A 26,374-nucleotide genomic window follows, 5' to 3' on the forward strand; every position below is an offset into this window, starting at 1 on the left:
TATTTTTTTTTTTTTTTTTTACCAATTTTCTCTGTTTTTTTTTTTTTTTAGACACTCTGATCTTTTAAGAGCATCCAAGGAGGATCCATCAGAGGATAATACCATAATAACTGTTGATTAATTACTTGTGAAAGGGGAAATGTAGAGGAAAATAAATCTGAAACTGAAAAAATAGTTCTGCGTCTTTAAACTAAACAAACTAGAACACTGAGGTCATCAAATGCAGGGTTACTAGCGACTCCCAGAAATATTACAAAGAAAATGGGGGACGCAGCCTTTACTAACTATGCACCAAAGTTATGGAATACAATTCCAAAAGACATTAGAGAAGCCAGTTCACTGAATATATTTAAAACCAAATTAAAAACATTTTTATTCTCATTAGCCTTTGAAAGGAGATAAAAATGGGGTCACAAATCAGGAACCAGGAATGTGCGTTTTTTATTTATTTATTTTATTTTATTGTATTTCTGTTTTTATTTTTTTTATTTTATTGTATTTCAAATTTCATCTTATTTCTTGCACTTCAAAAATTCTATGCATAATCAAATATTTTAATGTGCGCTGCTTTTATTTTAATTTTTTTGTATTTCTCTCAAATTTTATCTTATTTCTTGCACTTCAAAAATTCTATGTATAATCAAATATTTTAATGTGCGCTGTTTTTATATTTATTTTTATTTTATTGTATTTCTAATCAAATCTTAATGTATTTTAATATTGTATTTTTTTTCAATCAATGTGAAGCACTTTGGGCTACAATTTCTGTATGAAAGGTGCTATACAAATAAAGTTTATTATTATTATTATTATTATTATTATTATTATTATTATTATTATTATTATTATTATTTAAAGGTTAATCAGGTTAATTAACAGCATTAAAAGAGAATATTTGTGCTATGGTGGTCTCTTCTCGTTCACAGTCCAGTGTTATCATCCACTGTCATCAGCTGTTGTCGAAGCATGGCCCTCCCCCATTGTCCCTCGCGTGCACACACGCACACACGACGCACACACGCTGTCAGACGCACACGCACAAACATGGCGGCCTCTGTTTCACCGCTTCGCTCCTCCTTCAGGATTTGTAGCCCGTTAACGTTACACCATCACTGCTGCCGGGCCAAACTGCGGACGCACAGAAAATGCGAGAATCAGAGGAGACACCTACATCAGTCGGCGACGAGGTAAACGGCACTACGCTGAAAACAGGCAGTTTTTCTGTTTAATATACGCGCGGATACTTTGCGGAGGGATGCGGTCCGCTGTCACCGGCGGAGGCGTGTGGAGCGTCACGTGTCAGAGGACAGTGATTGACAGCGGCTGTCTCCGGTCATGGTGGGGAAGGAAGGTGCAGGTTTAGCACACATACCTACACTAAAGCTGGATGGTGTCTAGAGATAAGAACTGTCTATAAACGTACTGCTGTTACATAAGTCAGTTGTTAACGGACGGGCTGCTTTGGGTCGTGTATGTTGACCAGTGTATGTGAAGGTTAGCTAGCTGTTAGCTGTTAGCTAATGAGGTATGGATGAGCCTGCACTGGGACCAACAGACAACTGGACCCAAATGATCAACTATACCGCTGTATAGAATGTGAAACTGCATTTAAAGTATTTTTTAGCCTCTCTAGGTCTGTGGTAGGCAAGTCACTGTATGTAATGTTTAACTAAGACAGTTGGTGGTTTAATATGTGAAGCTTGTCAAATATGAGATGAGAAGAGGAGTCAGTGAAATCTGACTTTATTCAGCTTTTACAAACAGAATGTGTTTATTAATGTTATTCAGTCTCTTAGGAATGATATGGTGGTCTACATTTTTCAAGTCTAAACATAGTGGTGTATAATCTGCACCTGGTGTGTGGTCTAGATGTGGGTAAAACAGTGGAATGTCCCTTTCTTACATTTTCACACAGATATTTGTTGAACACAAAGTAAAACTTTTTTTTTTTTTTTAGCGTCTAGGTGTGTGGTGGGCAATGCACCATATGTAAGTTGTTGATGGTTTTATATTTCAGCATTGTCTGATTTGAGATGTGGAGAGAAATCAGTGAAATCTCACTTTATTAACCTTTTACAAACACAAAAGTCAGAAACTGTGTGATTAACATTATTCAGCCTCTCTGAAGTTATCTAACTTTAACAAGTTCTAATTTGGACCAGCTCTGTTGTGGACTAGATATGGGGGAAACAGTGAAATGACCCTTTTTTGTAGTTTCACAATTTTGAAACTTTACTCTAAATAACTTTGGTCCTCACTGGAAAAATCGAATCTAGATTGGACTAATCAGAATGGTTTTGAAAGGGGACATCGTTTACACACTGTCGATGTAAATGAAAGGTACTGAAATGTCATTTTTAGTTTAAATGAATAAAGTTAAGATATTAAGAAACTGAAAAGATTTTTCTTGCATCTTGAGGTAACTCAATCCACATTTGACTTGCCTAACTATAGTGGTTTTAGAACTGCACCTCATCTAGGCTAATAAGCTGTGGATGTTAATATTTTGTACTAAATGCCCATTGTTTGAGCTTTCACAAATAAAACAAAAAGATACCACAAAGCAGGAAATTTGGTCTTAATGTACCTCAACCCTTTTGAGGTACACTAGTCCTCATTTGACTTGCCTATCTATAGTGGTTTTGATCTAGACTGGTCTATTTTCATGAATACTTCACCAGACAGGCTACAGAGAAGACAAATACAGTGCCTATCATGAGTATTCACCCCCTTGGATGTTTTACTCTTTTATTGCTTTCATAAATCAATCATGGTCAATAAAATTTGCCCTTTTTCCACACAAAAATTTATTTGAAAAAACTCTTTGATGTCAAAGAGAAATCAGATTTCTACAAAGTAATGTCAATGAAACAAAACAAAGAAAAATAATTGTTTGCATAATAATTCACCTCCTTCAAGTCAGTATTTAGTAAATGCACCTTTGGCTGCAATCAGCACAGAGTGTGTGGGTAAGTCCCAGTCTTGCATATCTGCACACTGCAATTTTGGTCCATTCTTCCTTACAAAACTGCTCAAGCTCTGTCAGGTTGCGTGAGTATCAGACATGAACAGGTCTCTTTGAACTCCAGCCACAAATTCTCTATAGGATTGATGTCTGGGCTTTGACTTGGCTGCTCCAGAACATTTACCTGGTTCTTTTTAAACCATTCCTGTAGTTTTTAATTGTAGTTTGTAATTCTCCTGCAGACTGAATCAGATTGTCCTCCAGGATTTCGGTGTATTTTGCAGATTGATTATTTTGATATGTATTGTCTTTAACAGTGGCTTTCTCATTGCCACTCCCCCATAAAAGGGCAGCAGTTGCTTTATGCACAGTCTGTCCCATCTCAGTAGCTGAAGCTTGTAACTCCATCAGAGTAATCCTAGTGGTCTTGGTGGCTTCTCTCACTAGTCTCCTACTTGCACAGTCACTCAGTTTAGGAGGCCTGATCTAGGCAGATTCACACGTGCCATGTTCCTTCCATTTCTTGATGATTGATTTCGCTGAACTCCAGGGGATGTTCAATGCCTTGGAAATGTTTTTGTGTCCATCCTCTGAGTTGTACTTCTAATAACCCTTTCCCTGAGTTGTTTAGAGCGTTCTTCTGTCTTCGTGGTGTAATGGTTGCCAGGAATACTGATCAACCAGGCTTTGGACCCAGACACAGGTGTTTTATACCTCAGTTACTTGAGACACACCCACACCACTCAGGTGATCCTCATTTCACTAATTGGCACCAATTGGATGGACCTCTATTGATTTAGACCAGGGGTGTCCAAACCCGGTCCTCGAGGGCCAATATCTTGCATGTTTTAGATATTTCCCTCTTCCAACACACCTGGTTCAGTTAGTGATCAGCTCATCATTAAGCTCTGCAGAAGCCTGATAATGATGTAATGGCTTCCAGGTGTGATGGAAGAGGGAAATATCTAAACCATGCAGGATACTGGCCCTGCACATGAGTTCTGCTTGTGTCCACCCTGCTCCCCGAGTGTTTGTGTTCTTCACATAGGCTACATGCATTCATTCGATACACCTCCGTATTGTATCGAAGGCCCCGAACTGAAACGTGTGCCCCATTATACCTCTAGTATAAATATTTATATATATGCTTAAATGCTGTTATTGTTTCAGTTAGTTCTGGAATAAAGGACAAGTCTTCTGTCATTTTCAGACATGTTTGTGTCACATTTTTGCTAGTTTTCCACCTATTTAAATTATTGTTTAATCAAAGAAAAAGAAGAAAGAAGAAAATCAATGTATTAATCAATTCTAAAAATAATCAATAGCTGCAGCTCCAGTGTTATCAAAAACTGATGAATCTTATAACATACAGCACAGTGCAGTAAATATTGGCAGTTTTAAAAAGATGACTCCAATGAATTATGGGTATGTTTGTCTACAAATAAATAAAATGTAAATATCAACACGATTTCTTCTTATCATCTGTCACTCACCTTACCAGTGTAATTTTCTTGTGTAGACATGCCGCCGTGGTGATTTCGGGGACAGAATTGGCTCGTCAGCTCCACAGAGAAATCCAGCGTGATGTGGAAGAGTTGGTTGCTCAGGGCAACATGAGACCCCACCTGGGCGTGGTCATAGTGGGGGAAGATCCAGCCAGCCGGACCTATGTCAGGAACAAGACCAGGGCAGCGAGTATACTGGGTCAGACATCACTCTGTTCAGTCCTGACCTCTGTGTTCATTATAGGCCTCCTACGGATCAGCACACATGACAGTTGTAATGCATTTCACTTATGTCATATCATTTTAGTCCGACTTCACCAAGTCATCACACACATGGCTTAATGTAGATCGTCGTGTGTTCAAAGTGTGTACGTGCTCTCCAGGTATTTCCAGTGACACAGTTGTGCGGCCAAGCTCGGTCTCCCAGGAGGAGTTACTGGAGCTGATTGACAAGATGAACCGTGACTGGAGGGTTAGCGGCCTGTTGGTGCAGCTGCCACTTCCTGGTAAACACACACACACACACACACACACACACACACACACATGACACAGCTGCACATGAGACTTAACCTCACATCCAATGAGGTGGTGTGTACAGGTTAATCTGTAGACTTCACATGTGTGTGCATACACACCATATACTGTAGTGTTTTTTTTTCTGACTGAAATTAGTTTCCTTCATTATACAAGCTGCAGTCATATACAGTAGTGTACTGGTACAAATATAACATACTGGTACTGTACAAGATGATTTCCATTTTATGCAACTGTATAGAAATAGTCAACTGTGTCTGTTTGACGGTCTTAGCTTTTTTTACATTTAGATTTTTTCATCTCTTAACTGTCCAGTGAAAACAACATTTCTCCTTAACCCATAAAGAACCAAACTGACCAAAAGTATCTACTGATCTAAAGTGACTTTTAAAAATATATTTTCATTTTACATCATATGTTTAGTTGATTGTACAATTCAAACAGGATCAAACTTTGTTTGCCTTTTGCCAGTGATCACCATTTATATTTTTTCTTATGTGGCATAATGGAAGGTCTGGACTTCAGCTCTCTATTGTTCCTTTAAATATTAACCCTTAAAGACCCAAAAGCATCTACAGATCTACAACGTTTAATAACTGCTGATCCAATAATCCTGTCATTCCATGTAAATAATTGGTGTAAAATACAGTTTGTCATCTTTTCATGGTCATCAGATATGACCCATTTGGACATTCAGAGGCTCCATAGCTACCATGGAAACACAGACATCTTCTACAACATTGATTCACCAGTAAAACCCTTGGAGTTGGATCAATGACAGTGGTTATATACACTTGTTTTTATGTCCAGATAATGATATATTTTGTTGGAAAAATAATAATAATAATGGGTTAGATTTATATAGCTCTTTTCTATGAAAGCATACTCAAAGCGCACACAGTGGATCCATTATTCGTTCACTCTCACATTCCCCCTCTGGTGGTGGTAAACTACATCTGTATCCACAGCTGCCCTGGGGCAGACTGACGGAAGCGTGGCTGCCAGTTTGCGCCTACGGCCCCTCCAAGCACTGCTGAACATTCACACGCATCCATACACCAGTGTGAGTAGCAGCACTGGAGGCAAGGAGGGTGAAGTGTCTTGCCCAAGGACACAACAGCACATGGACAGAGCAGGATTCGAACCTTCAACCCTTTGGTTATTGGACGACCCGCTCTACCATCTGAGCCATGGCCGTCCCATCTGAGCCATGAGTCACTGTTTCTTCATTTTCTTCTGTTTTTGATATAATAACCTTTAAATTTACCGTAAATTCCGGACTGTAAGCCGCTAGTTTTTTCCCACGCTTTAAGCACTGCGGCTTATACTCCGACGCGGCTTATACGACGATTTTACCTTATTGCCTGCCGCACCCCAGGGAAGAATCTGTCTGTTGTTACCAGGTATGCAGGAATGGATAACATCAACAACTTAACCTTTATAAAGTTAATATTAACACACACAAAAGGGGAACTTTTAAGGAAAAATAGTAAACCTTCAAATGTTAATATTGTTTCACCATCCATCCATCCATTATCTTCCGCTTTATCCGGGGCCGGGTTGCGGGGGTTACAGTCTAAGCAGGGATGCCCAGACTTCCCTCTCCCCACACACCTCCTCCAGCTCTTCCGGGGGGACCCCGAGGCGTTCCCAGGCCAGCCGAGAGACATAGTCTCTCCAATGTGTCCTGGGTCTTCCCCGAGATCTCCTCCCAGTGGGACATGCCCGAAACACCTCCCCAGGGAGGCGTCCAGGAGGCATCCAAAACAGATGCCTGAGCCACCTCAGCTGGCCCCTCTCGAAGCGGAGGAGCAGCGGCTCTACTCTGAGCTCCTCCCTGGTGACTGAGCTCCTCACCCTATCCTTAAGGGTGCGCCCAGCCACCCGACGGAGGAAGCTCATTTGGACCGCTTGTATCTGGGATCTTGTCCTTTTGGTCATGACCCAAAGCTCATGACCATAGGTGCGGGTAGGATCGTAGATTGACCGGTAAATCGAGAGCTTCACCTCTCGGCTCAGCTCCTTTTTTACCACAACCGACCGGTACAGGGACCGCATCACTGCAGACGCTGCACCGATCCGTCTGTCAATCTCACGCTCCATCCTTCCCTCACTCGTGAACAAGACCCCAAGATACTTAAACTCCTCCACTTGGGGCAAAGACTCGCCACCAACCCGGAGAGGGCAGACCACCTATTGTTTGTTTGTTTCACAAATATACAAAACAAAACTCTGAATGAAAACACCCAATAAAGCTCTCCAGAGACCATCATAAATTTAAAGCATCTCAAAATGAATGCGCACGTCGTACGTAATGTTAAATGAAAATGATATTACAACAGACGTAATTACTTGTTTTTAATCTTTATGTTTTAAAAATAAATTAAAAGTCCTACTCTAACGAAAAACAAAAATTTGTTTACTTTCAAGTGTCTTTCAAGTCATTTTAAGTCCGTGAATCCACAGCCGGCCCAAAAGCGAGTCAATCCCCTATCGGCACGAATCCAAAGGAAACCCCGATAAGTCCACTGACAAAAAAATAAGAAAGAGAAAATGTGCTTTTATTACTATCCTTTTATTGCCTCGTTTTTTTGTCTTTTGTTTTTTAATCATCATATTAACAACGAATCAACCTATAGATATGACAGCAAGCTCACACATATCATACCCATTTACATACAGGGAGTAATTTCATTTGAACTCAAAGAAAACCTTTATCCAATTACCGTCCAGTTTTGACGCAGTGAAAAAAAAAGGTTCCACTTGGTCCCATAGACTCCCATAGAAGCCAGGCTTTAATGGGGAAATGCATTGACCATAGATCGTTTGAGGAAACAGCGCAATGGGAATGTATGCGAAGTGAACAACATCGAGTCTGATGATTTGTGATAAAGCTGATTCTGAACAAACTCGTCTGTGAGATGAACGTGTTTTAACACGTGTAGTCAATGAAATGTCAACAACCAAACATATTTAACCATTTAATTTTCGTAATGATAGGGGAAGCCGGGCTTCTCTTGCAGTCTATGAGAAATCGCCACTGGTGGACACCCGTGGCTTATAAACCGGCGCAGCTTATACGTGTACAAAATTGATTTTCTTTCTAAAATTAGGGTCTGCGGCTTATATTCAGGTGCGGACTATAGTCCGGAATTTACGATACTCTGAGCTTTTATGAACACCTACATGATCAGTGAATTAAATATCTGATTCTAAGTGAAAAATACAAAAGGCAGAGAATAATACTATAAAGTTGCTAAATCAGTTGAGAAAGACCAAAAACATTCGGAAGTTGTGACAAACGTAATTGTGGGTCTTCAAAGGTTAAAAACTTTAAAATACTCTGAGAAATGAATTGCCTCTAAGCCAAAGATACTGTTTGTTTGAACTCATGAAAAGTTGACTTTTTGAAGACAGATAGTTGAAACAGGACAGTGAAACTACAGGATGTGATTTCGTTTTCCACCACTGAAAACAACATTCAGAAGATCCAGAAAAGATTTTCTTCCAACAGAATAGTGTTGTAGTTGTTCATCTGCTGTTCTTCTTCCCCTATTTAGAACACATCAATGAGCGGGCGGTGTGTAACGCCATCGCTCCAGAGAAGGATGTGGACGGCTTCCATATCGTCAACATTGGAAAGCTGTGTTTGGACCAGAGGTCAATGGTTCCTGCCACACCTGCAGCTGTCTGGGAGATTATCAAAAGAGCAGGTGAGTCCACAGCTCCAACGACACAACCACATGGACATACTGTCATCAGCACATCTTCTAAACCCTGCAGTGAGCAGATAATCCTGTAAGGAGCAGTAAACAAGAGATGCAGCTATTAGTTACTTTTGGAATCGGTTAAATCGATTGATTATTTTCCTCGATTCAATTAAATGATTGTTTGAATCAGCAAAAAAATATTAAAAATGTGGAACAGACGTGTGAAAATTTTTACACACATTTTAGTTTTGGTTCAAATGGACCTCATTTAGTGTTAATGGGAATATTTCCCTCTTTATCATCACCTCCTGCTGGTCAGTTTGGCTGATCATCAAACTTGTCTTCTGTGTTTTCATACACACACCATCTTTTTATTGAATAAATGTGAGAAAGTAACTTATTAATCTGGGTCTTGTCTTGTCATTGAGGGATGGTAGTGGGTCCTGAAGCCAGACCAGTTGAGAACCACTGGTTTATATCATTAGATGTGCATTCTCCATGGTGCTGTATCGTACCTTGGATTGAACGGACTCAGACTGCATTCATACCCTGGTCAGCAGATCTCGGCTCATCAATGAATCTTTTGTGACAGAGGCTCAGCTTTTGTTCTGTAATACCATATGGGGCCCATTAGATGGCTTCTAACACAGCTTTTCTTTTGTATTCTGCACAAAGCCAGTCTCTGTGCATAGGCACCGGAGAAATCTTCCTCTTAAATTAAGAATGGACATGAATTGGTAAACAGTGAGTAGTAAAGCCAATTTTAGATGAGTTAAAATAATTCAAATAAATAATTCAATCAATCAGTCAAATTTTATTTATGTAGCCCCAAATCATAACAAAAGTTATCTCATGACACTACATATGGAGCCAGTTGAAACCAGACTCTCAAACCAATTTACAGAAACCCAGCAGAATCCTCCAGGAGCAAACACTTGTGACTGGTGACAGTGGAAAGAAAAATTTCCTTTTAACAGGCAGAAACCTGGATAATTCAAATATTGTTCTGCATTACTGTCATTTGGTGAGAGTAATTGTTCCTCTGGAAGATATAACACCAGAGGAAAAACTCCTTTTGTGGTTTAACTGATCAGCTCCATTAGGGGGTGCTGCTGCTCATATATACCCAGAGATAAAGCTTTAATCAACCAGAATTGCTAATCTGTTAAGTGTGGTTTAGAAAACCTGAAATCCTTGGTCCCCCAGTCAGAGTTGACGAGTTGAAGGGCGTTGGGAGCATCCTTGACGATGGTCGGAGCTTTTTGGGTCCATTGTGTTTATGATGGTGTTTGTGATAAGTGTCCTTTTAGGATGAAGATGGAGGCCTTGGGGCTTGTTTATACTAAATATTCTCAGGGAATATTTGACATTCCCAGGCAGTTATGAAGATACTTAGGATACTTAGTGCAAGTAATTTAGAAAATGTTCAGAGGAACGTGAAGGTTTTCATCTTGAACTACTGAGTTTTTTAAATTCAGGTCTTTGGATTCAAGTTGAGAATTCATGTTGCTCCAACACAATAAATCCTGCAGACTAGTCCATTTGTCTAGCTATGACAAATGGATGCAAATGTTCAATCATATTGTTAACCTCGCAGCATAATTGCCTAACTCATACACAAATGGACAAAAGTATGTGAACACGCTGAATTCAGGTGTTTCTTTTCTAACAGGGGTCTGGGATACAAAACAATAATGAAAAATGTCATAATATAGTTTTATATTGGGATAAATATCATATTGATTATTAATATTGATGTTTCTCTGTCAAATCCTCATGAACAGGACATCTTACAGCTGTAGACATGGTGTGTCCCAATATTTATTTCCATATAGTTTAATATAAAACTATATTCTGACATTAGTCATTATTGTTTTGTATCCCAGACCCCTGTTAGAAAAGAAACACCTGAATTCAACGTGTCCACATACTTTTGTCCATTTGTGTATGAGTTAAGCAATTATGATGTGGGGATAACGATACAATAAACTTGTCTGACCATCTTTATTGCCATTTCTTCATTAACTTTCAGTAGTAGCTTATTAATTGCACTGCCATTTTGAAGAGATGCTCAGGTAATAAATCACAATGTTGTTTTATGTATAGGTCAAGGTCAAGGTGTCTTTAATAGTCTCGCTTGGGAGAAGTTTGTCTTGGACAGAGGGGTCCACTGCACAGACAACACATACCACTCATACAACAATAAAAATAACAAACATCCAGAATAAAAAATAAATAAGTGAAATAAAAGTGCAATGCATTATCACATTGGTTAAGAAAGAAAGTGCAATGTGCAAATTCAATATTATATAGTATATAGTATAGTATATTAGTGCAAATGCCTACAGTGGTTAAATACTTTAAAATCAAGACAAAATAAATACATGTAGTTTGACGTAACAGGGTATGTTCTTGTTTTTACATCCCTTCATCAGTCATCATAAATACTTCTGACCTAATGAGTCTATATGCACAGAGTTAACAGCCTTTTTTTTCTTGTTTCTTCTGTGGAAACACAAATAAAATCTCCAGTTGGTCATAACGTAACCTTTGGTAATAATGTTACTTTTAGACAAAATAAGAAGCCAACATTCATACACTGAAATATTTATATACCCTTTACTTTGGTTCATAAAGGATGTTATTGTCTAAACTGTGGTGGAGGTATTTTATTTTAATCAAACAACTGTTAGTTGTGTACTGAAGTCCTCATTGAGCATTACTGTTGATGAAGCATAATTTATTAAAGTTTTACTTCTTTTTTCAGGAATTGAGACAGTGGGAAAGAATGTGTTGGTCGCTGGCCGCTCCAAAAATGTTGGAATGCCCATTGCTATGTTGCTGCACACCGATCGCAACCATGAACGCCCCGGGGGTGAGTTTATGTGTATTAATCCTTGACTTTGAAAATGATTCAACATCATTCTACGAAGTACTGTTCTTTGTAGGCAGATGATATTACACCATCTTGACTTGCCCTGAAAAATATTGGCTCCCAGAAAGCTTTTGTCAAGCTAAGACCAGCAAATAGGAGGCCATAAAGATGGCTCATCTTATTATTACTGAACAATAAAGTGCTGATGTATGCACTGGGCGGGGTGGGGGTGAGGGGGGGGAGGAAGCGCAGCGGGAGTGTGGTGGAAAAGCACAGGGTGAGATTTTTGGCTGGGAACGCTGTTGGCAGGCGGATCAACGGTCCTTTTAAGGCTGCAGGAAGAAGGGAGGGGCTTTGGAAAGGGAGCACATGGAATTTGCTGCAAGGATGAAGCAATAAGACATGACCTGTCAAACTGTAGCTGCATCGCAGGTCAGATCAAGATAAAACTGGAAATCAAACCTTTAGATAAGATGCAAATAAGAAGAATTGCAACTGACTGAGTCTATAATAAAAGTGTGTTTGTTTAATAGACTCATTATTATAGAAGTTACAGCACAGACACTTAAAGCTGCATATGACTTTCATCCCAATATTTCATCAAATTTGTAAAACCAGAGTCATAGCCTAAATATCACTAATCTGTTAGTCTTTCTGTGATTACTCACCTAAATCTTTTCCCTCATCGTTAACAATTTCAAAGTGTACACCACCATGAACAATCCATTTGTTTACAAACAGAGCCGGTAGATCACTTGGGCATTTTTGGAAATTTGTTGCAACAAGCATCGTAGGAAGGACATTTGTTTTAAAAATAGAAGAAAAGTGTGCAAAAAGGTGCCAGGTTTTCTGTATAAAAACAGGTGCATGGATTGAAACGCCTGGTTTTTAGTGAGTTTCGTATTGTACCGGTAGCTGGAAATTATCGTATTTGAAGGAAAATCATCATACACATCCAATTTGTATTCCGATGTGGCTCAGACCATCTGTTTAGTAACTCATTATCATAGATTGTACATATTACACGCTGCAGCTCAGTTTTACTTTTAAACGATCTAACAGAACCTTGGAAAAAAGGAAGTGTCTCTGCATATGTGGAGCACAGGATGAACCCCTGCACTGAATGGACCAGATTAACACCACGTATATGTCAGGGTAGAGACTGCGATCTGGTAGTATCGGCGATTCTACCAGTAGAGACTCCGATCGTAGTCTCTACCAGTAGAAACTCCGATCAGAGTCTCTACTGGTAGAAACTCCAATCCGAACCCTAACCCTAACCCTAACCCTAACCCCGAACCCTAACCCTAACCCTAACCCTTCTACTGGCAGGATCGGAGTTTCTACCAGTAGAGACTCTGATCGGAGTTTCTACTGGTAGAGACTACGATCGGAGTCTCTACTGGTAGAATCGCCGATCCTACCAGATCGCAGTCTCTACCCTTACATATACATTCACAACTTCTACAGGCTTTGGGCTGAACCAAGGTCCTGTCTCATGAGTAGAGAGACATGTGAGAGGATGAATAAAAACAAGGGCAGCACTATGCGAAGGATCCGTATTCTATTTGTGTTTGATAATGAATTAATTTAGTTGTGTAATAAAGGAGTCAAATTATCATATATTATCGGATTTTTGGAATTATTGATTTGACATTGTATAGAGGGTAAAATTATTATACAAATACAGTAATTATCATAGGTCTGGCTGGGCCTGGTTCAGTCTGGTTGGTGGCGGGGGGGGTGCAAGCAAGAGTGGGCAATGCCCCCTTAACCAACATCCTGCCCCCTCAAATGAAAGTTTCCAAAGGTAGGGAAAAGGAAAATGAGGTGCACGACAGTAGGAGATTTAGAGGAACTAGTAAAGCATCTTAAGTTTCACTTTCACTTTGCACGGTTGTATGGTGTGTGCTTACTCAGTGTGAGGTACATACAGCACGGACCGCCCCCCATGCCCCCTTCACATTCCTGATTTCCACTTCATATATGACTATCTGGAACTGGCCCCAGGTCTAGCTATGCGGTGCGACAGGAATTTGACCTGCGCTCAAAATTGGTCAATTTCAGACTGACCGAACGGTCTCAGGTTGTGGCCAGTCACATGAAAATCAACCAATTTCTGAGCATGGCTGATTAATCAGTGCAATTCTAGTATTTAGTTCAGGTTTTGTTTTTGGAAGTTATCAAAAATTTGACACCAAGATTTTCTTTTTCCATTTTTACTGCAGATGCCACTTCTACATAACGGTTATCCAACTCCTTGATTACTTTTAATTAGTAGCAGTATTTGGTTTCTCAGGCTATTTCCCAATATGTGTTCTTGTCTGTTCTTCCATTCTCGCAATCTCATGAAACATCATCAGTCGGGGCCCAAGTACTGTTCCAATTGAAAGTTTGCATAAGCCAAGAACACATGGAATTCCTGGATGTTGTTCTTGTCTGCTAGCTTAGACCAAGGATGCACTGGTTGGTGACTTGTGTAGACTTGGCTGGGAAATATCCCAAGATGCACTTTGTGCTACTCTCGAATGCAACGGTGGCTTCTGTGAAAACTTAATTCAGAAATCTTTTATTGACCAGATGACTGTAACAAGATGATGTGATCCAATGTTGGAACACACGCCAGAGACAGAATACAGAGAAATACATGATGATATGGGATTCAATGAAATTTGTTCCAGTTTTGAAAAATATACAAAATGTATAAAAATATAAATGACATGTAAATAGTACAGATGTATTGAAATCTAATACAGTGATATTGTGGTGATTTGAGGGAAATGTGTTACGGAGCCGATGACAGAAATACAGCTGAACCATGGAGGAAAGTTCACAAATACCACCCGTTCCAGTTACAGACTGGCGTTCTTAGGAAGTCCATTCTCTTGGATTGTTCTTACCAAGACCGTACTTGCCGAGTTCACTAAACCGTACTCGACAAATTTGATATTGAGAAATGGCCACTGTGTCAGGTATGTGTGTGATGTGGTTATTTGGTGTGCTCTGACTTGCCTTCCTTCCCATCATGATTTCTTCCTTGTGTTTCCTCGTTCCACACCTGTATTCCTGGTCACAGTTCAGTTCTGACCACGCACGATGTTCTTGCACATCTTAGACAAAGATTAAGATCACTGTCGTCACTTTCACTTGTTGTGTAATCACTGACTGAATCAGAAAGTTTTTAACCCACACATCATGTGGAGAATAAGTGTGTTAAAGACTCTTTTAGTATGTACTATACTGATGCTTCATCCTAATTACATACATGTTTTTGCCTGTAGAAGTTGGAGAAAACTGCTCCTCAGACAGATCAGGTCCTGGTTCAAGGGTTTGATATCTACACAGAGATCATAAAATCCCTGTAATATAAAAATGATTAAGTGAAATCAGTTGAAAACGTAAACACCAGAAGGCTTTTGATTTTATTGCTACAGGTCGACCATATTGGAGGCAGTGACTGCAGCTTCTACATGTAGTACTCGTGTATATGGGTTAAGTCTTAGATGACTCTTTCACTGAAAGTAGCTTTTTGAAGTCTTCCGCTTTGTTGCTGAAGGTTACTGTTATATTTCACGAAGGCATAATATTGTGTGGTATTTGAAGGGTCTGTATTTACTGTCTTTTATGGTCATTCATGATTTCTCCGACTATTATTTATAATGATGGAATGGTGAAGGGTTTTCTTGGTAAAATGTCAGATTGTAAAAATTGCAGGTTATGATTTTTGTTTGCTAGAAAATTGCCCGATTAAAAGAAATGTTATCATCAGCAGTTTTAAACACTGTTTCTCAAAAAGAATCCATTCTAAGTAATGTCCCTGGAGAATGCATTTCATTGCTTTAACCCAAACTCCACCTTGTGAACCCATGTGTGCATGACTTCTGACCGATATGGGTGATCCTGACAAATCCATGTAAGTCAGTCATTGTTGTTCTCAGGAGACGCCACAGTGACCATCACCCATAGGTGTACACCGAGGGAGCGCCTGAAGGAGCTCACCAGTCTGGCTGACATCATTATCGCTGCTGCAGGTAAATATAGGACACACAGCAGACTCTACTTTAACTGTCACTGATGGAAACACCATTATGAAAAAAGCAGGTCCTGTCAACATCATTCTAAAGTGCAGACATGAAACTCTCTCTCAGGTGTTGTTTGATGTTGATGGACCATGTAAAACCAGAGATATGTTTTTGTAACTGTTTTGCTAATTTTTATTAACATTTTTGTCAATTCACGGCATAGAAAATTGATTCAAATACTTAAATGGATGTAGAATGTCATCTGTCCATCACATACTCCATTGACATCACATGTGATTCATAGCTGGAGTTAGAGGCCAATAACAGAGAAATGTACATAATGTACACACATTATCACCTCTTATAATGATAATGGACTGAAGTGGATCAGTTCTTTGTCACTCAACTTGTGCAGACATTAAGGGCTCAATTTGTCATCTGTCAAGGCTGTAAGGCCCTCCCTATCACAGTTTTATTAGCTTACTGGCCAATAGGCTGTAAGCTATTGTCGTCATGCGGCCTCCTGCGGTGGCGTCGTCTGTCGTCGTCGTCGTCTGTCGTCGTCGTCGTCTGTCGTCGTCTGTCGTCGTCTGTCGTCGTCGTCGTCGTCTGTCGTCGTCGTCGTCTGTCGTCGTCGTCGTCTGTCGTCGTCGTCGTCTGTCGTCGTCGTCGTCGGTTGTCTGTCGTCCGTTACAAAACTTCAATCGTCTTCTTCTTGGAAACTACAATTCCGATTGACTTCAAACTTGGTATACAGCTTCTTTATGATGATGTCAACAAAAGTTAGTGAAATTATTTGGATCCGGCTCTGATTCTGGATTTGGTGCGACTTTGAAAAATTTCCCCAATATAAGACATAGGAAGTGCCGGAAAGCTACAGGGCCATTGGTCCTATTATTTGGATAGGTATGAAGAGAAACAGAACAGAAATACTGTAATACTGAAATACTGTGTGTGTGTGTGTATATATATATATATATATATATATATATATATATATTTTTTTTTTTTTTTTTTTTTTTTTTTTTTTTCTTCCTCATTTGCACAGCCTTGCTTTATTCAGCCTCATTTCAGACATTTGGTGAAAACACAATGACATACAGCATTTATGCATTTCACTACCTTTGTGAAATTTAGACTTTGGTAAACCTATATCAAGCACCAAATCACCTGGTTCACATGCGTTAAGGAGTGTTTTCACATGAGATCTGAACGTTTCCAAAAATCAGACTTCAGATTTTCAGTGTTTTGGTTGAATTGTTTCTTTCTACAGTGCTTTAGGACAAAAATAGGCCTCGGTTTACATAAAAACTGAGATTACCCTGAACATTTTGATATAAAACACTTGAGTATTCTATTATTTGCAAGTACCTTAGAAAGGTGAATTTAAGAAAGTATGTAAAAATCAAGAAAATACCCTTAGACCCCTGAGGACTACCAAGAGAACACAGTCCAAAGTACTGCTAGTGTTACAGGTCTGAGTCATGTACTGCGCTGTGTAGCATGAGTTTTCTTCTTTTTGAATTTTTATTTAGCACTAACAGGATAAGGGTTCATTTATGCTCTACACTGAAGACGCAGATGGATTTGGACAGGGCGTTCTGTCTGTCCTCTGCATACATTACCTACGTAATTCTGTCCGTTTTCTGGGAGCTTTCGGATGCGAACCCAGACGGAAAATACAGAGCAGTACCACCACAAACCATGGAGGCAGTGTTGAGCTTTGAAGAGAATAATTTTCATAAGTAGCGGCACTTTTCTAAGAGCGACTGTGTGAGTTAATGAAGAACTACCAACATATTTTTGATAGCTACCCTTCTGAATATCAACATTAGTATCAACATTAGTAAAACCTCCTCTATCGTCGCCATGTTTGTTATTATTGACTTTCTTCCTCTTCTCAAAAACTTCACTCTTCTTCGTGGTATTTGGCCAGTATGTTAATTAAGAGCGGCGCCCTCTGGTGGATTGATTAAGAATTGCTCATTCCAACGCAATAGCCACACAGGAGTTTGAAGGCAGTGACACAGGACAGCATTAGAAACGGATGTACCTATTTACGTATGTAAAGCGAGCATAAATGTAAAGGCTCATTTATGTCATAACACTGACCACATTCAGTTCATGTTCAGTCCTTTCACTGCTGTTTGATTCTGGGACGGGGAATAGAAACACAAGCCGGACAGAGGGTTGTGGAAGTGTTGACCAGCCCTTACATGAAGTCATCACAGTGGAATCTGAATCACTAAGGTTTCAGCCTTTTTTCACAGAACTGCTCTGTGGTGCCATGAATGTGAGGAAATGAACCAACCAATCAGATATTAGTCTGAAAACTGTAGTATCTGATCCAAGGCTCATTTTCATTTCAGTCCTTCACTTTTCACTTGTGGAAATAAGAAAAAAACATTTGTATCTGTTGAGTTATTCACATTACTGGGTCATTTATTAATCCATTCATTCATTTATTCATTCAATTTTTTATTTATGTGTGTTAACTAGTTGTGGATATGTAATTGTAGGTGATTATGCTCAGGATGTAGTTTTGGATGAACATGTCATTGTCTGTGTGACAGACACAGAACTGATGATTTTTAACCTTCAGTCTGGTTCCTGTTATTTGCTTCAGACTTAATTTCTCTGTTGAAAAGCTCTTATCACCATCTGAAGAGTTGGGGTGGAGGTTTTCAATTTGTGGTTATCAACATAAATATACTGTATAATTATTGTTGATCTCAATTACAGGCATCAAAGCTATCATCTTATACTGCCATTATATCTTTTAAAAGCAAAATAGAGTGGAAGACGTACTGATGAATAATATGCATTACCACTGCAGAAACAAAGACAGCTGACTTTGGTACAATAACGTAAATGGAGCCTGATGAACACCAAACTATTTTTATAGGTTTGTTGGAATGGTTGTAACTGCATATTAAGAAAACCTTGTTGAGGTTCTGAAGTTGAGCAACATAAAGTCATAAAGAGTCATAAAGACGACTCTTCAACGAGATGCTGCAGACATTTACTGTGAAACTGTTGAGTGTGTGAGCTGTAAAAACTGAACTACAAATGCAGTCAAAAAGTTTATGGGGAATGAGTTTGATTATAAACTTGTTAAACCTGATTTTCACTGGCAAAGTGTAAAAAAATAGAATGAACTTTGTCTTTTTATATTAATTGTATTGAACAAGAAGAAATTTAACCAAATCAAATGTTTTCACCACTGATGCCATATTAACACTTTTGTTGCTAGATTTAGCAACTTTTCATTCTTCCATAGGAACTTTTTTTCAAAAGCACTAGAAACAAATTTCACTACTTTTAATATTTATTAGTAAACCTTTCTCATCTTTTCTAAAGTGCCCCAAACCCTAAAACTCACCCATGTTCCTGTAAATGGCACCAGATGATTTCCTGTGTCCCAGTCATATAAACCCACGGTCTGTCTGTAGATGGAAAAGTCAGTGTTTCACACTTAGACACTTTGTTGGTATATTTAGGGATTTTTCAGACCCCTCTAGAGAGTCTTTATCCAAAAAGACACTAGTGTCAAATCCATCCCCTTTTTTCTGGTGTTATTGCAGACTTATGGAGACTCTGACATGAAAACACGTATGGTTGTTTGTCTAAAACAAATCACTGAATATAAATCAGTCCCATTGACAGTTTTCTCTATTGTCTCTTTTTGGTCCATTTCCATTGTTCATGTCGACTGAAAATTACAAATGTTCTGGTTGTAAATTTTCCTGTTTTACTGTGACTTGTTGTCGTCTCCTATGTGGACCGTAAGGTTAAACATAACGTGTTGCATACTTTTAATCCCCCTACGCCAAATATAGTATAAGATTCTGTTGAAGTTACTGCCCTGTAGGCCCTATAGGACACCTATTTCCAATATTCTTCTGCTCCGTGCCAAGACACATCCACAGTATAAATGTGGTGCAGATATGTCAATGCATTATTCAGATAATGTGATTACGTCATTGAATGGACAGACGGACGGACAGACAGACAACAAAATGATTACAATACTACTTTGGCCAGAAGTTGGCCTGACAGGTAAAAACCTAGAACTGACAAAGTATAGTTCATTTTAGGGATGCACCGATACCACTTTTTACCAGACCGAGTACAAGTACAAGTACTTACATTTGCGTACTTGCTGATACCGAGTACCAATACGAGTACTTAATAATCCCATTCCAGTTCTTAGTTCCTTTTGTAAATGTTCTTTATTGTCGTTGTCATTAGTCTGACTGGAACAAAGTGCTGCTACTGACATTTAATGTGTTGGAATGAGTGTTTCTCAATTAATCCACCAGGGGGCGCCGCTCTGAATTAACCATACTGGACAAATACCACGAAGAAGAGTCAAGTTTTTTGAGAAGAAGAAGAAGAAAGTCAGTAATAAACATGGAGATGGCAGAGGCAACACTAATGTGATTCTAATATTGCAGCGTTTTCGCTGGTAAGGTTTAAAAGCGAAGCTTCAGCAGGAAGAGAAAAGAGAAATGGGTGAGAAGTTTCGTTTTCACTTCCGCTGGCGGCGGTCCACACCACTCCGTACCCCTGTATGTCTGGGTACTCATCCGCCAGCACCTGGAAAACGGATGGAATGTACGCAGATGATGGACAGAACGCTGCGTCTGTATCTGTCTGTGTCTTTAACGTTACTTGCAGTCAGCGTTACTTTTATCACCGTCATTTATTTTGAAAACTCTCCACACTCTTCACACTCCCTTCACATTATTCCACCGGCGCGTACCTGCTGAACTGAACTGTGAATGTCACACGGCCGTAAGTGGTATCGGTGCATTTGTATTGGATTACTTTTACGAGTACGAATACAAGTACACACACTGAGTATCGGAGCCAATACCCGATACTCGTATCGGAATTGGTGCATCCCTAGTTCATCTGGAGTTCTAAACATATTTTGGCTGTTTTTATTCTCACTTTTTGTCTCTAACACAATGTAATTCCTCTGTCCTACATTGTTTATCACAATTACATGAACATTTATAATTATGCAAATTAGGTGATGATGCCATTTAGTAACCTCTAGAGACTTTAGGACAAACAGTAGATACTTCAATACCGAGGAGTTGGAAACACTGGATTTTACCTCATTGACAAATTTTAATACTTTAATTCTAGACAGTTGGGTTATATTTATCAGTATTTGGCCTCTCTCTAATGAGGCTGTTTTTATGTCACCAGTCGGTTGACTATGACCTGTTGAAAGCACTGTGTTCAATGTCGTCTTCATCGTCGTCTTCGTTAGCAAGTTCTTCAAACACCTTCTTTTCTGAAACTACTGGTCAGATTCATTTCATATTTTTTATGTCTCTTCCTCGGGACAATGTCTACAAAGGTTTTCCACAGTTCTAAGAAATTTACATATTTGATTTTTTGACAGTTTTTTTTTAATATTAAAAATGTGCCATTAGATTAGACTTTTTTGATCCCAGAACAGGGAAATTCAGCAGTCAAGGCAGCAACAGAAAAAGTGTGCATACACAGAGACAGCGCAAAAAACAATGTAGCAGAAGAAACTATTCACATATTGGAACGTAACACTGTCCCTTTAATGTTCCATATTTTGATGGTTTATAACATGTAAATGGTATAGTTCCTATTGATCACTGATAGAAGTCATATATGGACTTTGACTGAATTAGTTGAGTTCTCCTCCAGTGACACTACCACCCACTTCTGTTGGGAGGTTGATGTCCTGCATCCAGACCACAGGACTGGAACGTAGAGACAGAACCCGACAACCTCACACATTCACCTGGGGACTGATTCAGATAGAACATGACGCTGACCTACAGGGATAATGAAACTAGTTTTTTAAAGTAGAGTTTTCACGGTTTCATTGTTCATTTGTAATTACCTCCGCCAAGGAGGTTATGTTTTTGCCAGGGTTTGTTTGTTTGTTTGTTTGTCTGTCTGTCTGTCTGTTTGTTTGTCTGTCCGTTAGTGTGCAACATAACTCAAAAAGTTATGGACAGATTTGGATGAAATTTTCAGGGTTTGTTGGAAATGGGATAAGGAAGAAATTATTACATTTTGGTGGTGATCGGGGGTGCGGGGGCCCACGGGGGGGGCCACTGATCAGCTTTGGCGGAGGTCTGCGCTCTCCGAGTGCTTCTAGTTGTTTTATCATTTTCCTCTAATTACCAATAAAGCCTCATATCCTTTTCCAATGACATAATGTTGTTGTTGTCACTCAGGTGTTCCCAGGCTGATCACAGCAGACATGGTGAAGGAGGGTGCAGCCGTCATCGATGTGGGAATAAACCGCATCAAGGACCCAAACACCGGGAAACTCCGGCTCATCGGTGACGTGGACTTCGAGGGTAAATATTCACTAAAGCGCTGAGATTTATTCAGACAAGGAAGTGGTAAAAACAGGAGCAGCGTTTAAATCAGGGGTGTCAAACTCATTTTCTTTCAGGGGCCACATTCAGTCCGATTTGATCTCCAGTGGGCCGGAACCAGTAAAATAATAACAGAATATCATATAAATAATGACATCTTCAAATTTCTGTCTTTGTTTTAGTGTAAAGAAAAAAACAACGTTAAATTATGAAAATATTTACATTTGTAAACTATCCAAACAAAAAAGATGTGAATAACCTGAAAAAAAAAAAAACTGAAATTTCTTAAGAAAAATCAGTGTAATTTTAACAATATTGTTCCTCAACTTTTCATTTGTCCATGTGCATTATGAATCACATCTACAAAGGCACTAAACACTGAGGAACAGGCAGAAAATAGTTCAAATTGTGCTGAATTTTCTTTAGACATTTCAGGTTGTTCATATTTGTTCAGGTTATTCACATTTTATTGTTACAGGATAGTTTGTAAATGTAAATATTTTCATAATTTAATGTTATTTTGTGCATTAAACCAAAGACAAAAATTTGAAGTTGTTAATTCAAGATTTTTTGCTTAATTCAAGATTTTTTGCTAAATTTAAGATTTTTTTTGGTTTAATTCAAGATATTTTTTACTTAATTGAAGATTTTTTTTTTTTGCTTAATTCAAGATTTTTTCCTTAATTCAAGCAAAAAATTGTTTAATTAATTCAAGATTTTTTGCTAAATTTGAGATTTTTTTTGGCTTAATTCAAGATTTTTTTACTTAATTGAAGACTTTTTTTTTTTTGCTTAATTCAAGATTTTTTCCTTAAATCAAGCTAATTTTTCTTTTTTGTGTAATGCAAGATTTTTTGCTAAATTTAAGATTTTTTTTTTTTTTTGCTTAATTTAACATTTTTTCCTTAATTCAAGCTATTTTTTTTTTTTTTTGCTTAATTCAATTCAAGACTGTGGAATTTTTGCACTTTACAAATTCATCCCACGGGCCGGATTGGAAACTTTGGTGGACCGCATCTGGCCCCTAGGCCGCATGTTTGACACCCCTGGTTTAAATAAATAAAGTAAAATCAGCATAACAAAAAAAAGTATTTTTTAATTCAACATGTTGAAACCTGCTGCTGGAAAACACTGATTATCACTTGTTTTACATCTATATTTTACTGTAGCTTTGAATTTGTCCTTGATTTCTCTTTTTATTTAGTCTGTCAGTTTGTCTTTTATTTCAGTTTTGTTTTTGTCAGTTTTCCTTTTGGCTTAAGTAGTTTCAGTTTCATTTTTATTTGAGGAAATTTACTGTTCACATCACAAAAGGTGTCATAAAGCTAATAAGATCACTCAGGCCTGAAGATAAGGATTTTGTCAGACAAACAGACCCAGGTCCTCCATAGAAATCAATGTAGAGGCTGTTATAGACGTAGGCAACAACACAGTTATTAGCTTAGAAATGGAGTTTACGTCCAGACACCAACACCAAACAAGTTTGTGTTTTTTATGTTTTGAAAAATACAGATGAATGACCAATGTATAATGTAACTGTCATCTTGTTAACATGAGAAAACTTGGCAGAAATCTTTAACCTCATATCATAATTGCCTTACTCACACATGGACAAAAGTATGTGGACATGTTGAATTCAGGTGGTTCTTTTCTAACAGGGGTCTGGGATACAAAACAATAATGACTAATGTCAGAATATAGTTTTATATTGGGATAAATATCATTGCAGTGGTTTGTTTGTTTATTTATTTATTTATTTATTTTTATTTATTGGTTTAATAGGGACCATGCATATTTGTGAACATTGCTGTATAAAAAATGCACCCATGTAAATATGCCAGAATTGGTGAAAATAACTACAGAAACAAGACATAAAACAGCCAACATTAATACGTCACTCATTCACTATAAATTAACAATTTTAAAATACATATAATGATGACATAGACATAATAAAAAAAAAACACAAAACAAATAGACATAGGATGATCACAGGGGCATTAGCCTATACATTCACCTCTGTACTTACATACAATTTAACAGAAGAAGTTAATTTGGTTTAAATTGTTATCTTTGCTTCCAAAATGCCTCAGAGATGGTTTTACTCTCAACGTTGATTTTTTTTTTTCATCCATGACTATGATTTTAAATGTTCTTCCTCTAAATTTCTAAAATATTTTTCATCCTCTGACTGTAAATAATAATTTTCTACCACAACTAACCATCATGTCTACAGCTGTAAGATGTCCTGTTCATGAGGATTTGACATAGACACATCAATATTAATAATCAATATGATATTTATCCCAATATAAAACTATCATACGACATTTGTCATTATTTTTTTATATTCCAGACCCCTGTTTGTAAAAGAAACACCTGAATTCAACGTGCCCACATACTTTTAGGTAATTAGAGTTAGGTAATCATGCTATGAGGCTAACTATATGTATCATCGAAGAACTGGTTACCAAACCCAGGTATCGGTATCAGTATCGATACCCAGCCCTTTCAGCAGTGCAGCAGCTCCTGGAAATATTAAACCCTTTTAACCCATTTCGCATGTTTGAACTTGTTGCAGGAGTGAAACAAAAGGCGGGTTTTATCACACCTGTTCCTGGAGGTGTGGGTCCTATGACAGTCGCGATGCTGATGAAGAACACTGTGACCGCTGCCAGGAACGCACTGATGCATTAAACCCACACACATTAGGAAAACATGAAGAGATTTCATGAATGATACACATATTCTCGACATACATCTACACATACAGTCGATTGAACACCTGTTCAATCCAGCTAGTGTTTGAGATGTTCATGGACTCGAGACTCCATATCTGCTGGGAAACATACTTGATTATTATTTATATTGTGAATTTGTTCTTTTATTTATTTCAGTTATTTATTTCAGAGTTCTCTTTTTAAGAAATTAAATTAATATTTTTTCTACTGAAGTTGTTTTGTTCATTTTTGAACATTCCGGGTTCACTGGAAACAAAATATTAAATAAAAATTGATGCTGTGCCAATCCTGTATTACCTCAGTTTCTTTCTTTGCTTTTATTTATGTGATTTATTTGAAGTTCCAAAGCTCGTTTGTAAGTTCAAGTGTTTGGAAAGAGAGGAGGCCATGGTTTCCAGGTAGAATTTCTGTATAATTTGGGCTCCATTCTATGTGGATTGCAACTACAGACTGTACTCATGTGGACATAAGAGCTGCAACTTTTCTGACTAGCAGAGCAATGTTTTGGGTTTTTTTTTTCTTTTTCTTTTCAAAAAGCACCTAGCAACAAATTTAACTTCTTTCAAAATTTGTTCAGGAACTTTTATTAACATCCATTTTCCTGTGAATGACATCAAATGATTGAGTCCTTGTCAAATCAAATTTTCTTTTGCAAAGTGACAAAAATACAATGAACTTTGTCTTTACGAGATTTTAATAGTATTGAAGTAGAAGAAATTTAACCAAACCAAATGTTTTCACCGTTGATGCCGTATTAACACTTTTATTGCTAGATTTGGAATATTATATATATATATATATATATATATATATATATACACTATATTGCCAAAAGTATTCACTCACCCATCCAAATAATAATCAGAATCAGGTGTTCCAATCACTTCCATGGCCACAGGTGTATAAAATCAAGCACCTAGGCATGCAGACTGCTTTTACAAACATTTGTGACAGAATGGGTCGCTCTCAGGAGCTCAGTGAATTCCAGCGTGGAACTGTGATAGGATGCCACCCGTGCAACAAATCCAGTCGTGAAATTTCCTGGCTACTAAATATTCCACAGTCAACTGTCAGCTGTATTATAAGAAAGTGGAAGTGTTTGGGAATGACAGCAACTCAGCCATGAAGCGGGGTCAGCAGATGCTGAGGCGCATAGTGCGAAGAGGTCGCCAACTTTCTGCAGAGTCAGTCGCTACAGACCTCCAAACTTCATGTGGCCTTCAGATTAGCTCCAGAACAGTGCGCAGAGAGCTTCATGGAATGGGTTTCCGTGGCCGAGCAGCTGCATCCAAGCCATACATCACCAAGTGCAATGCAAAGCGGTGGATGCAGTGGTGTAAAGCACGCCGCCACTGGACTCTAGAGCAGTGGAGGCGCCTTCTCTGGAGTGACCAATCGCACTTCTCCATCTGGCAATTTGATGGACGGGTCTGGGTTTGGCGGTCGCCAGGAGAACGATACTTGTCGGACCGCATTGTGCCAAGAGTAAAGTTTGGTGGAGGGGGGATTATGGTGTGGGGCTGTTTTTCAGGAGCTGGGCTTGGCCCCTTAGTTCCAGTGAAAGGAACTGTGAATGCTTCAGCATACCAAGACATTTTGGACAATTCCACGCTCCCAACTTTGTGGGAACAGTTTG

General features: G+C 38.5%; 1 protein-coding gene across 1 annotated transcript; it reads left to right on the top strand.

Moving 5' to 3' along the window:
* The first annotated feature begins 1,026 nt into the window (after positions 1-1,026).
* Positions 1,027-24,948, top strand: LOC115426144 (probable bifunctional methylenetetrahydrofolate dehydrogenase/cyclohydrolase 2). Its single transcript, XM_030144130.1, has 8 exons — positions 1,027-1,187; positions 4,485-4,669; positions 4,854-4,976; positions 8,568-8,720; positions 11,485-11,592; positions 15,531-15,623; positions 21,851-21,976; positions 24,579-24,948. The coding sequence occupies exons 1-8, from the start codon at positions 1,045-1,047 to the stop codon at positions 24,692-24,694; spliced, it is 1,047 nt and encodes a 348-aa protein (XP_029999990.1). The 5' UTR covers positions 1,027-1,044; the 3' UTR covers positions 24,695-24,948.
* The last annotated feature ends 1,426 nt before the right edge of the window (positions 24,949-26,374 follow it).

The sequence above is a fragment of the Sphaeramia orbicularis genome, chromosome 9, assembly GCF_902148855.1.
Source record: "Sphaeramia orbicularis chromosome 9, fSphaOr1.1, whole genome shotgun sequence".
NCBI lineage: Eukaryota > Metazoa > Chordata > Actinopteri > Kurtiformes > Apogonidae > Sphaeramia > Sphaeramia orbicularis.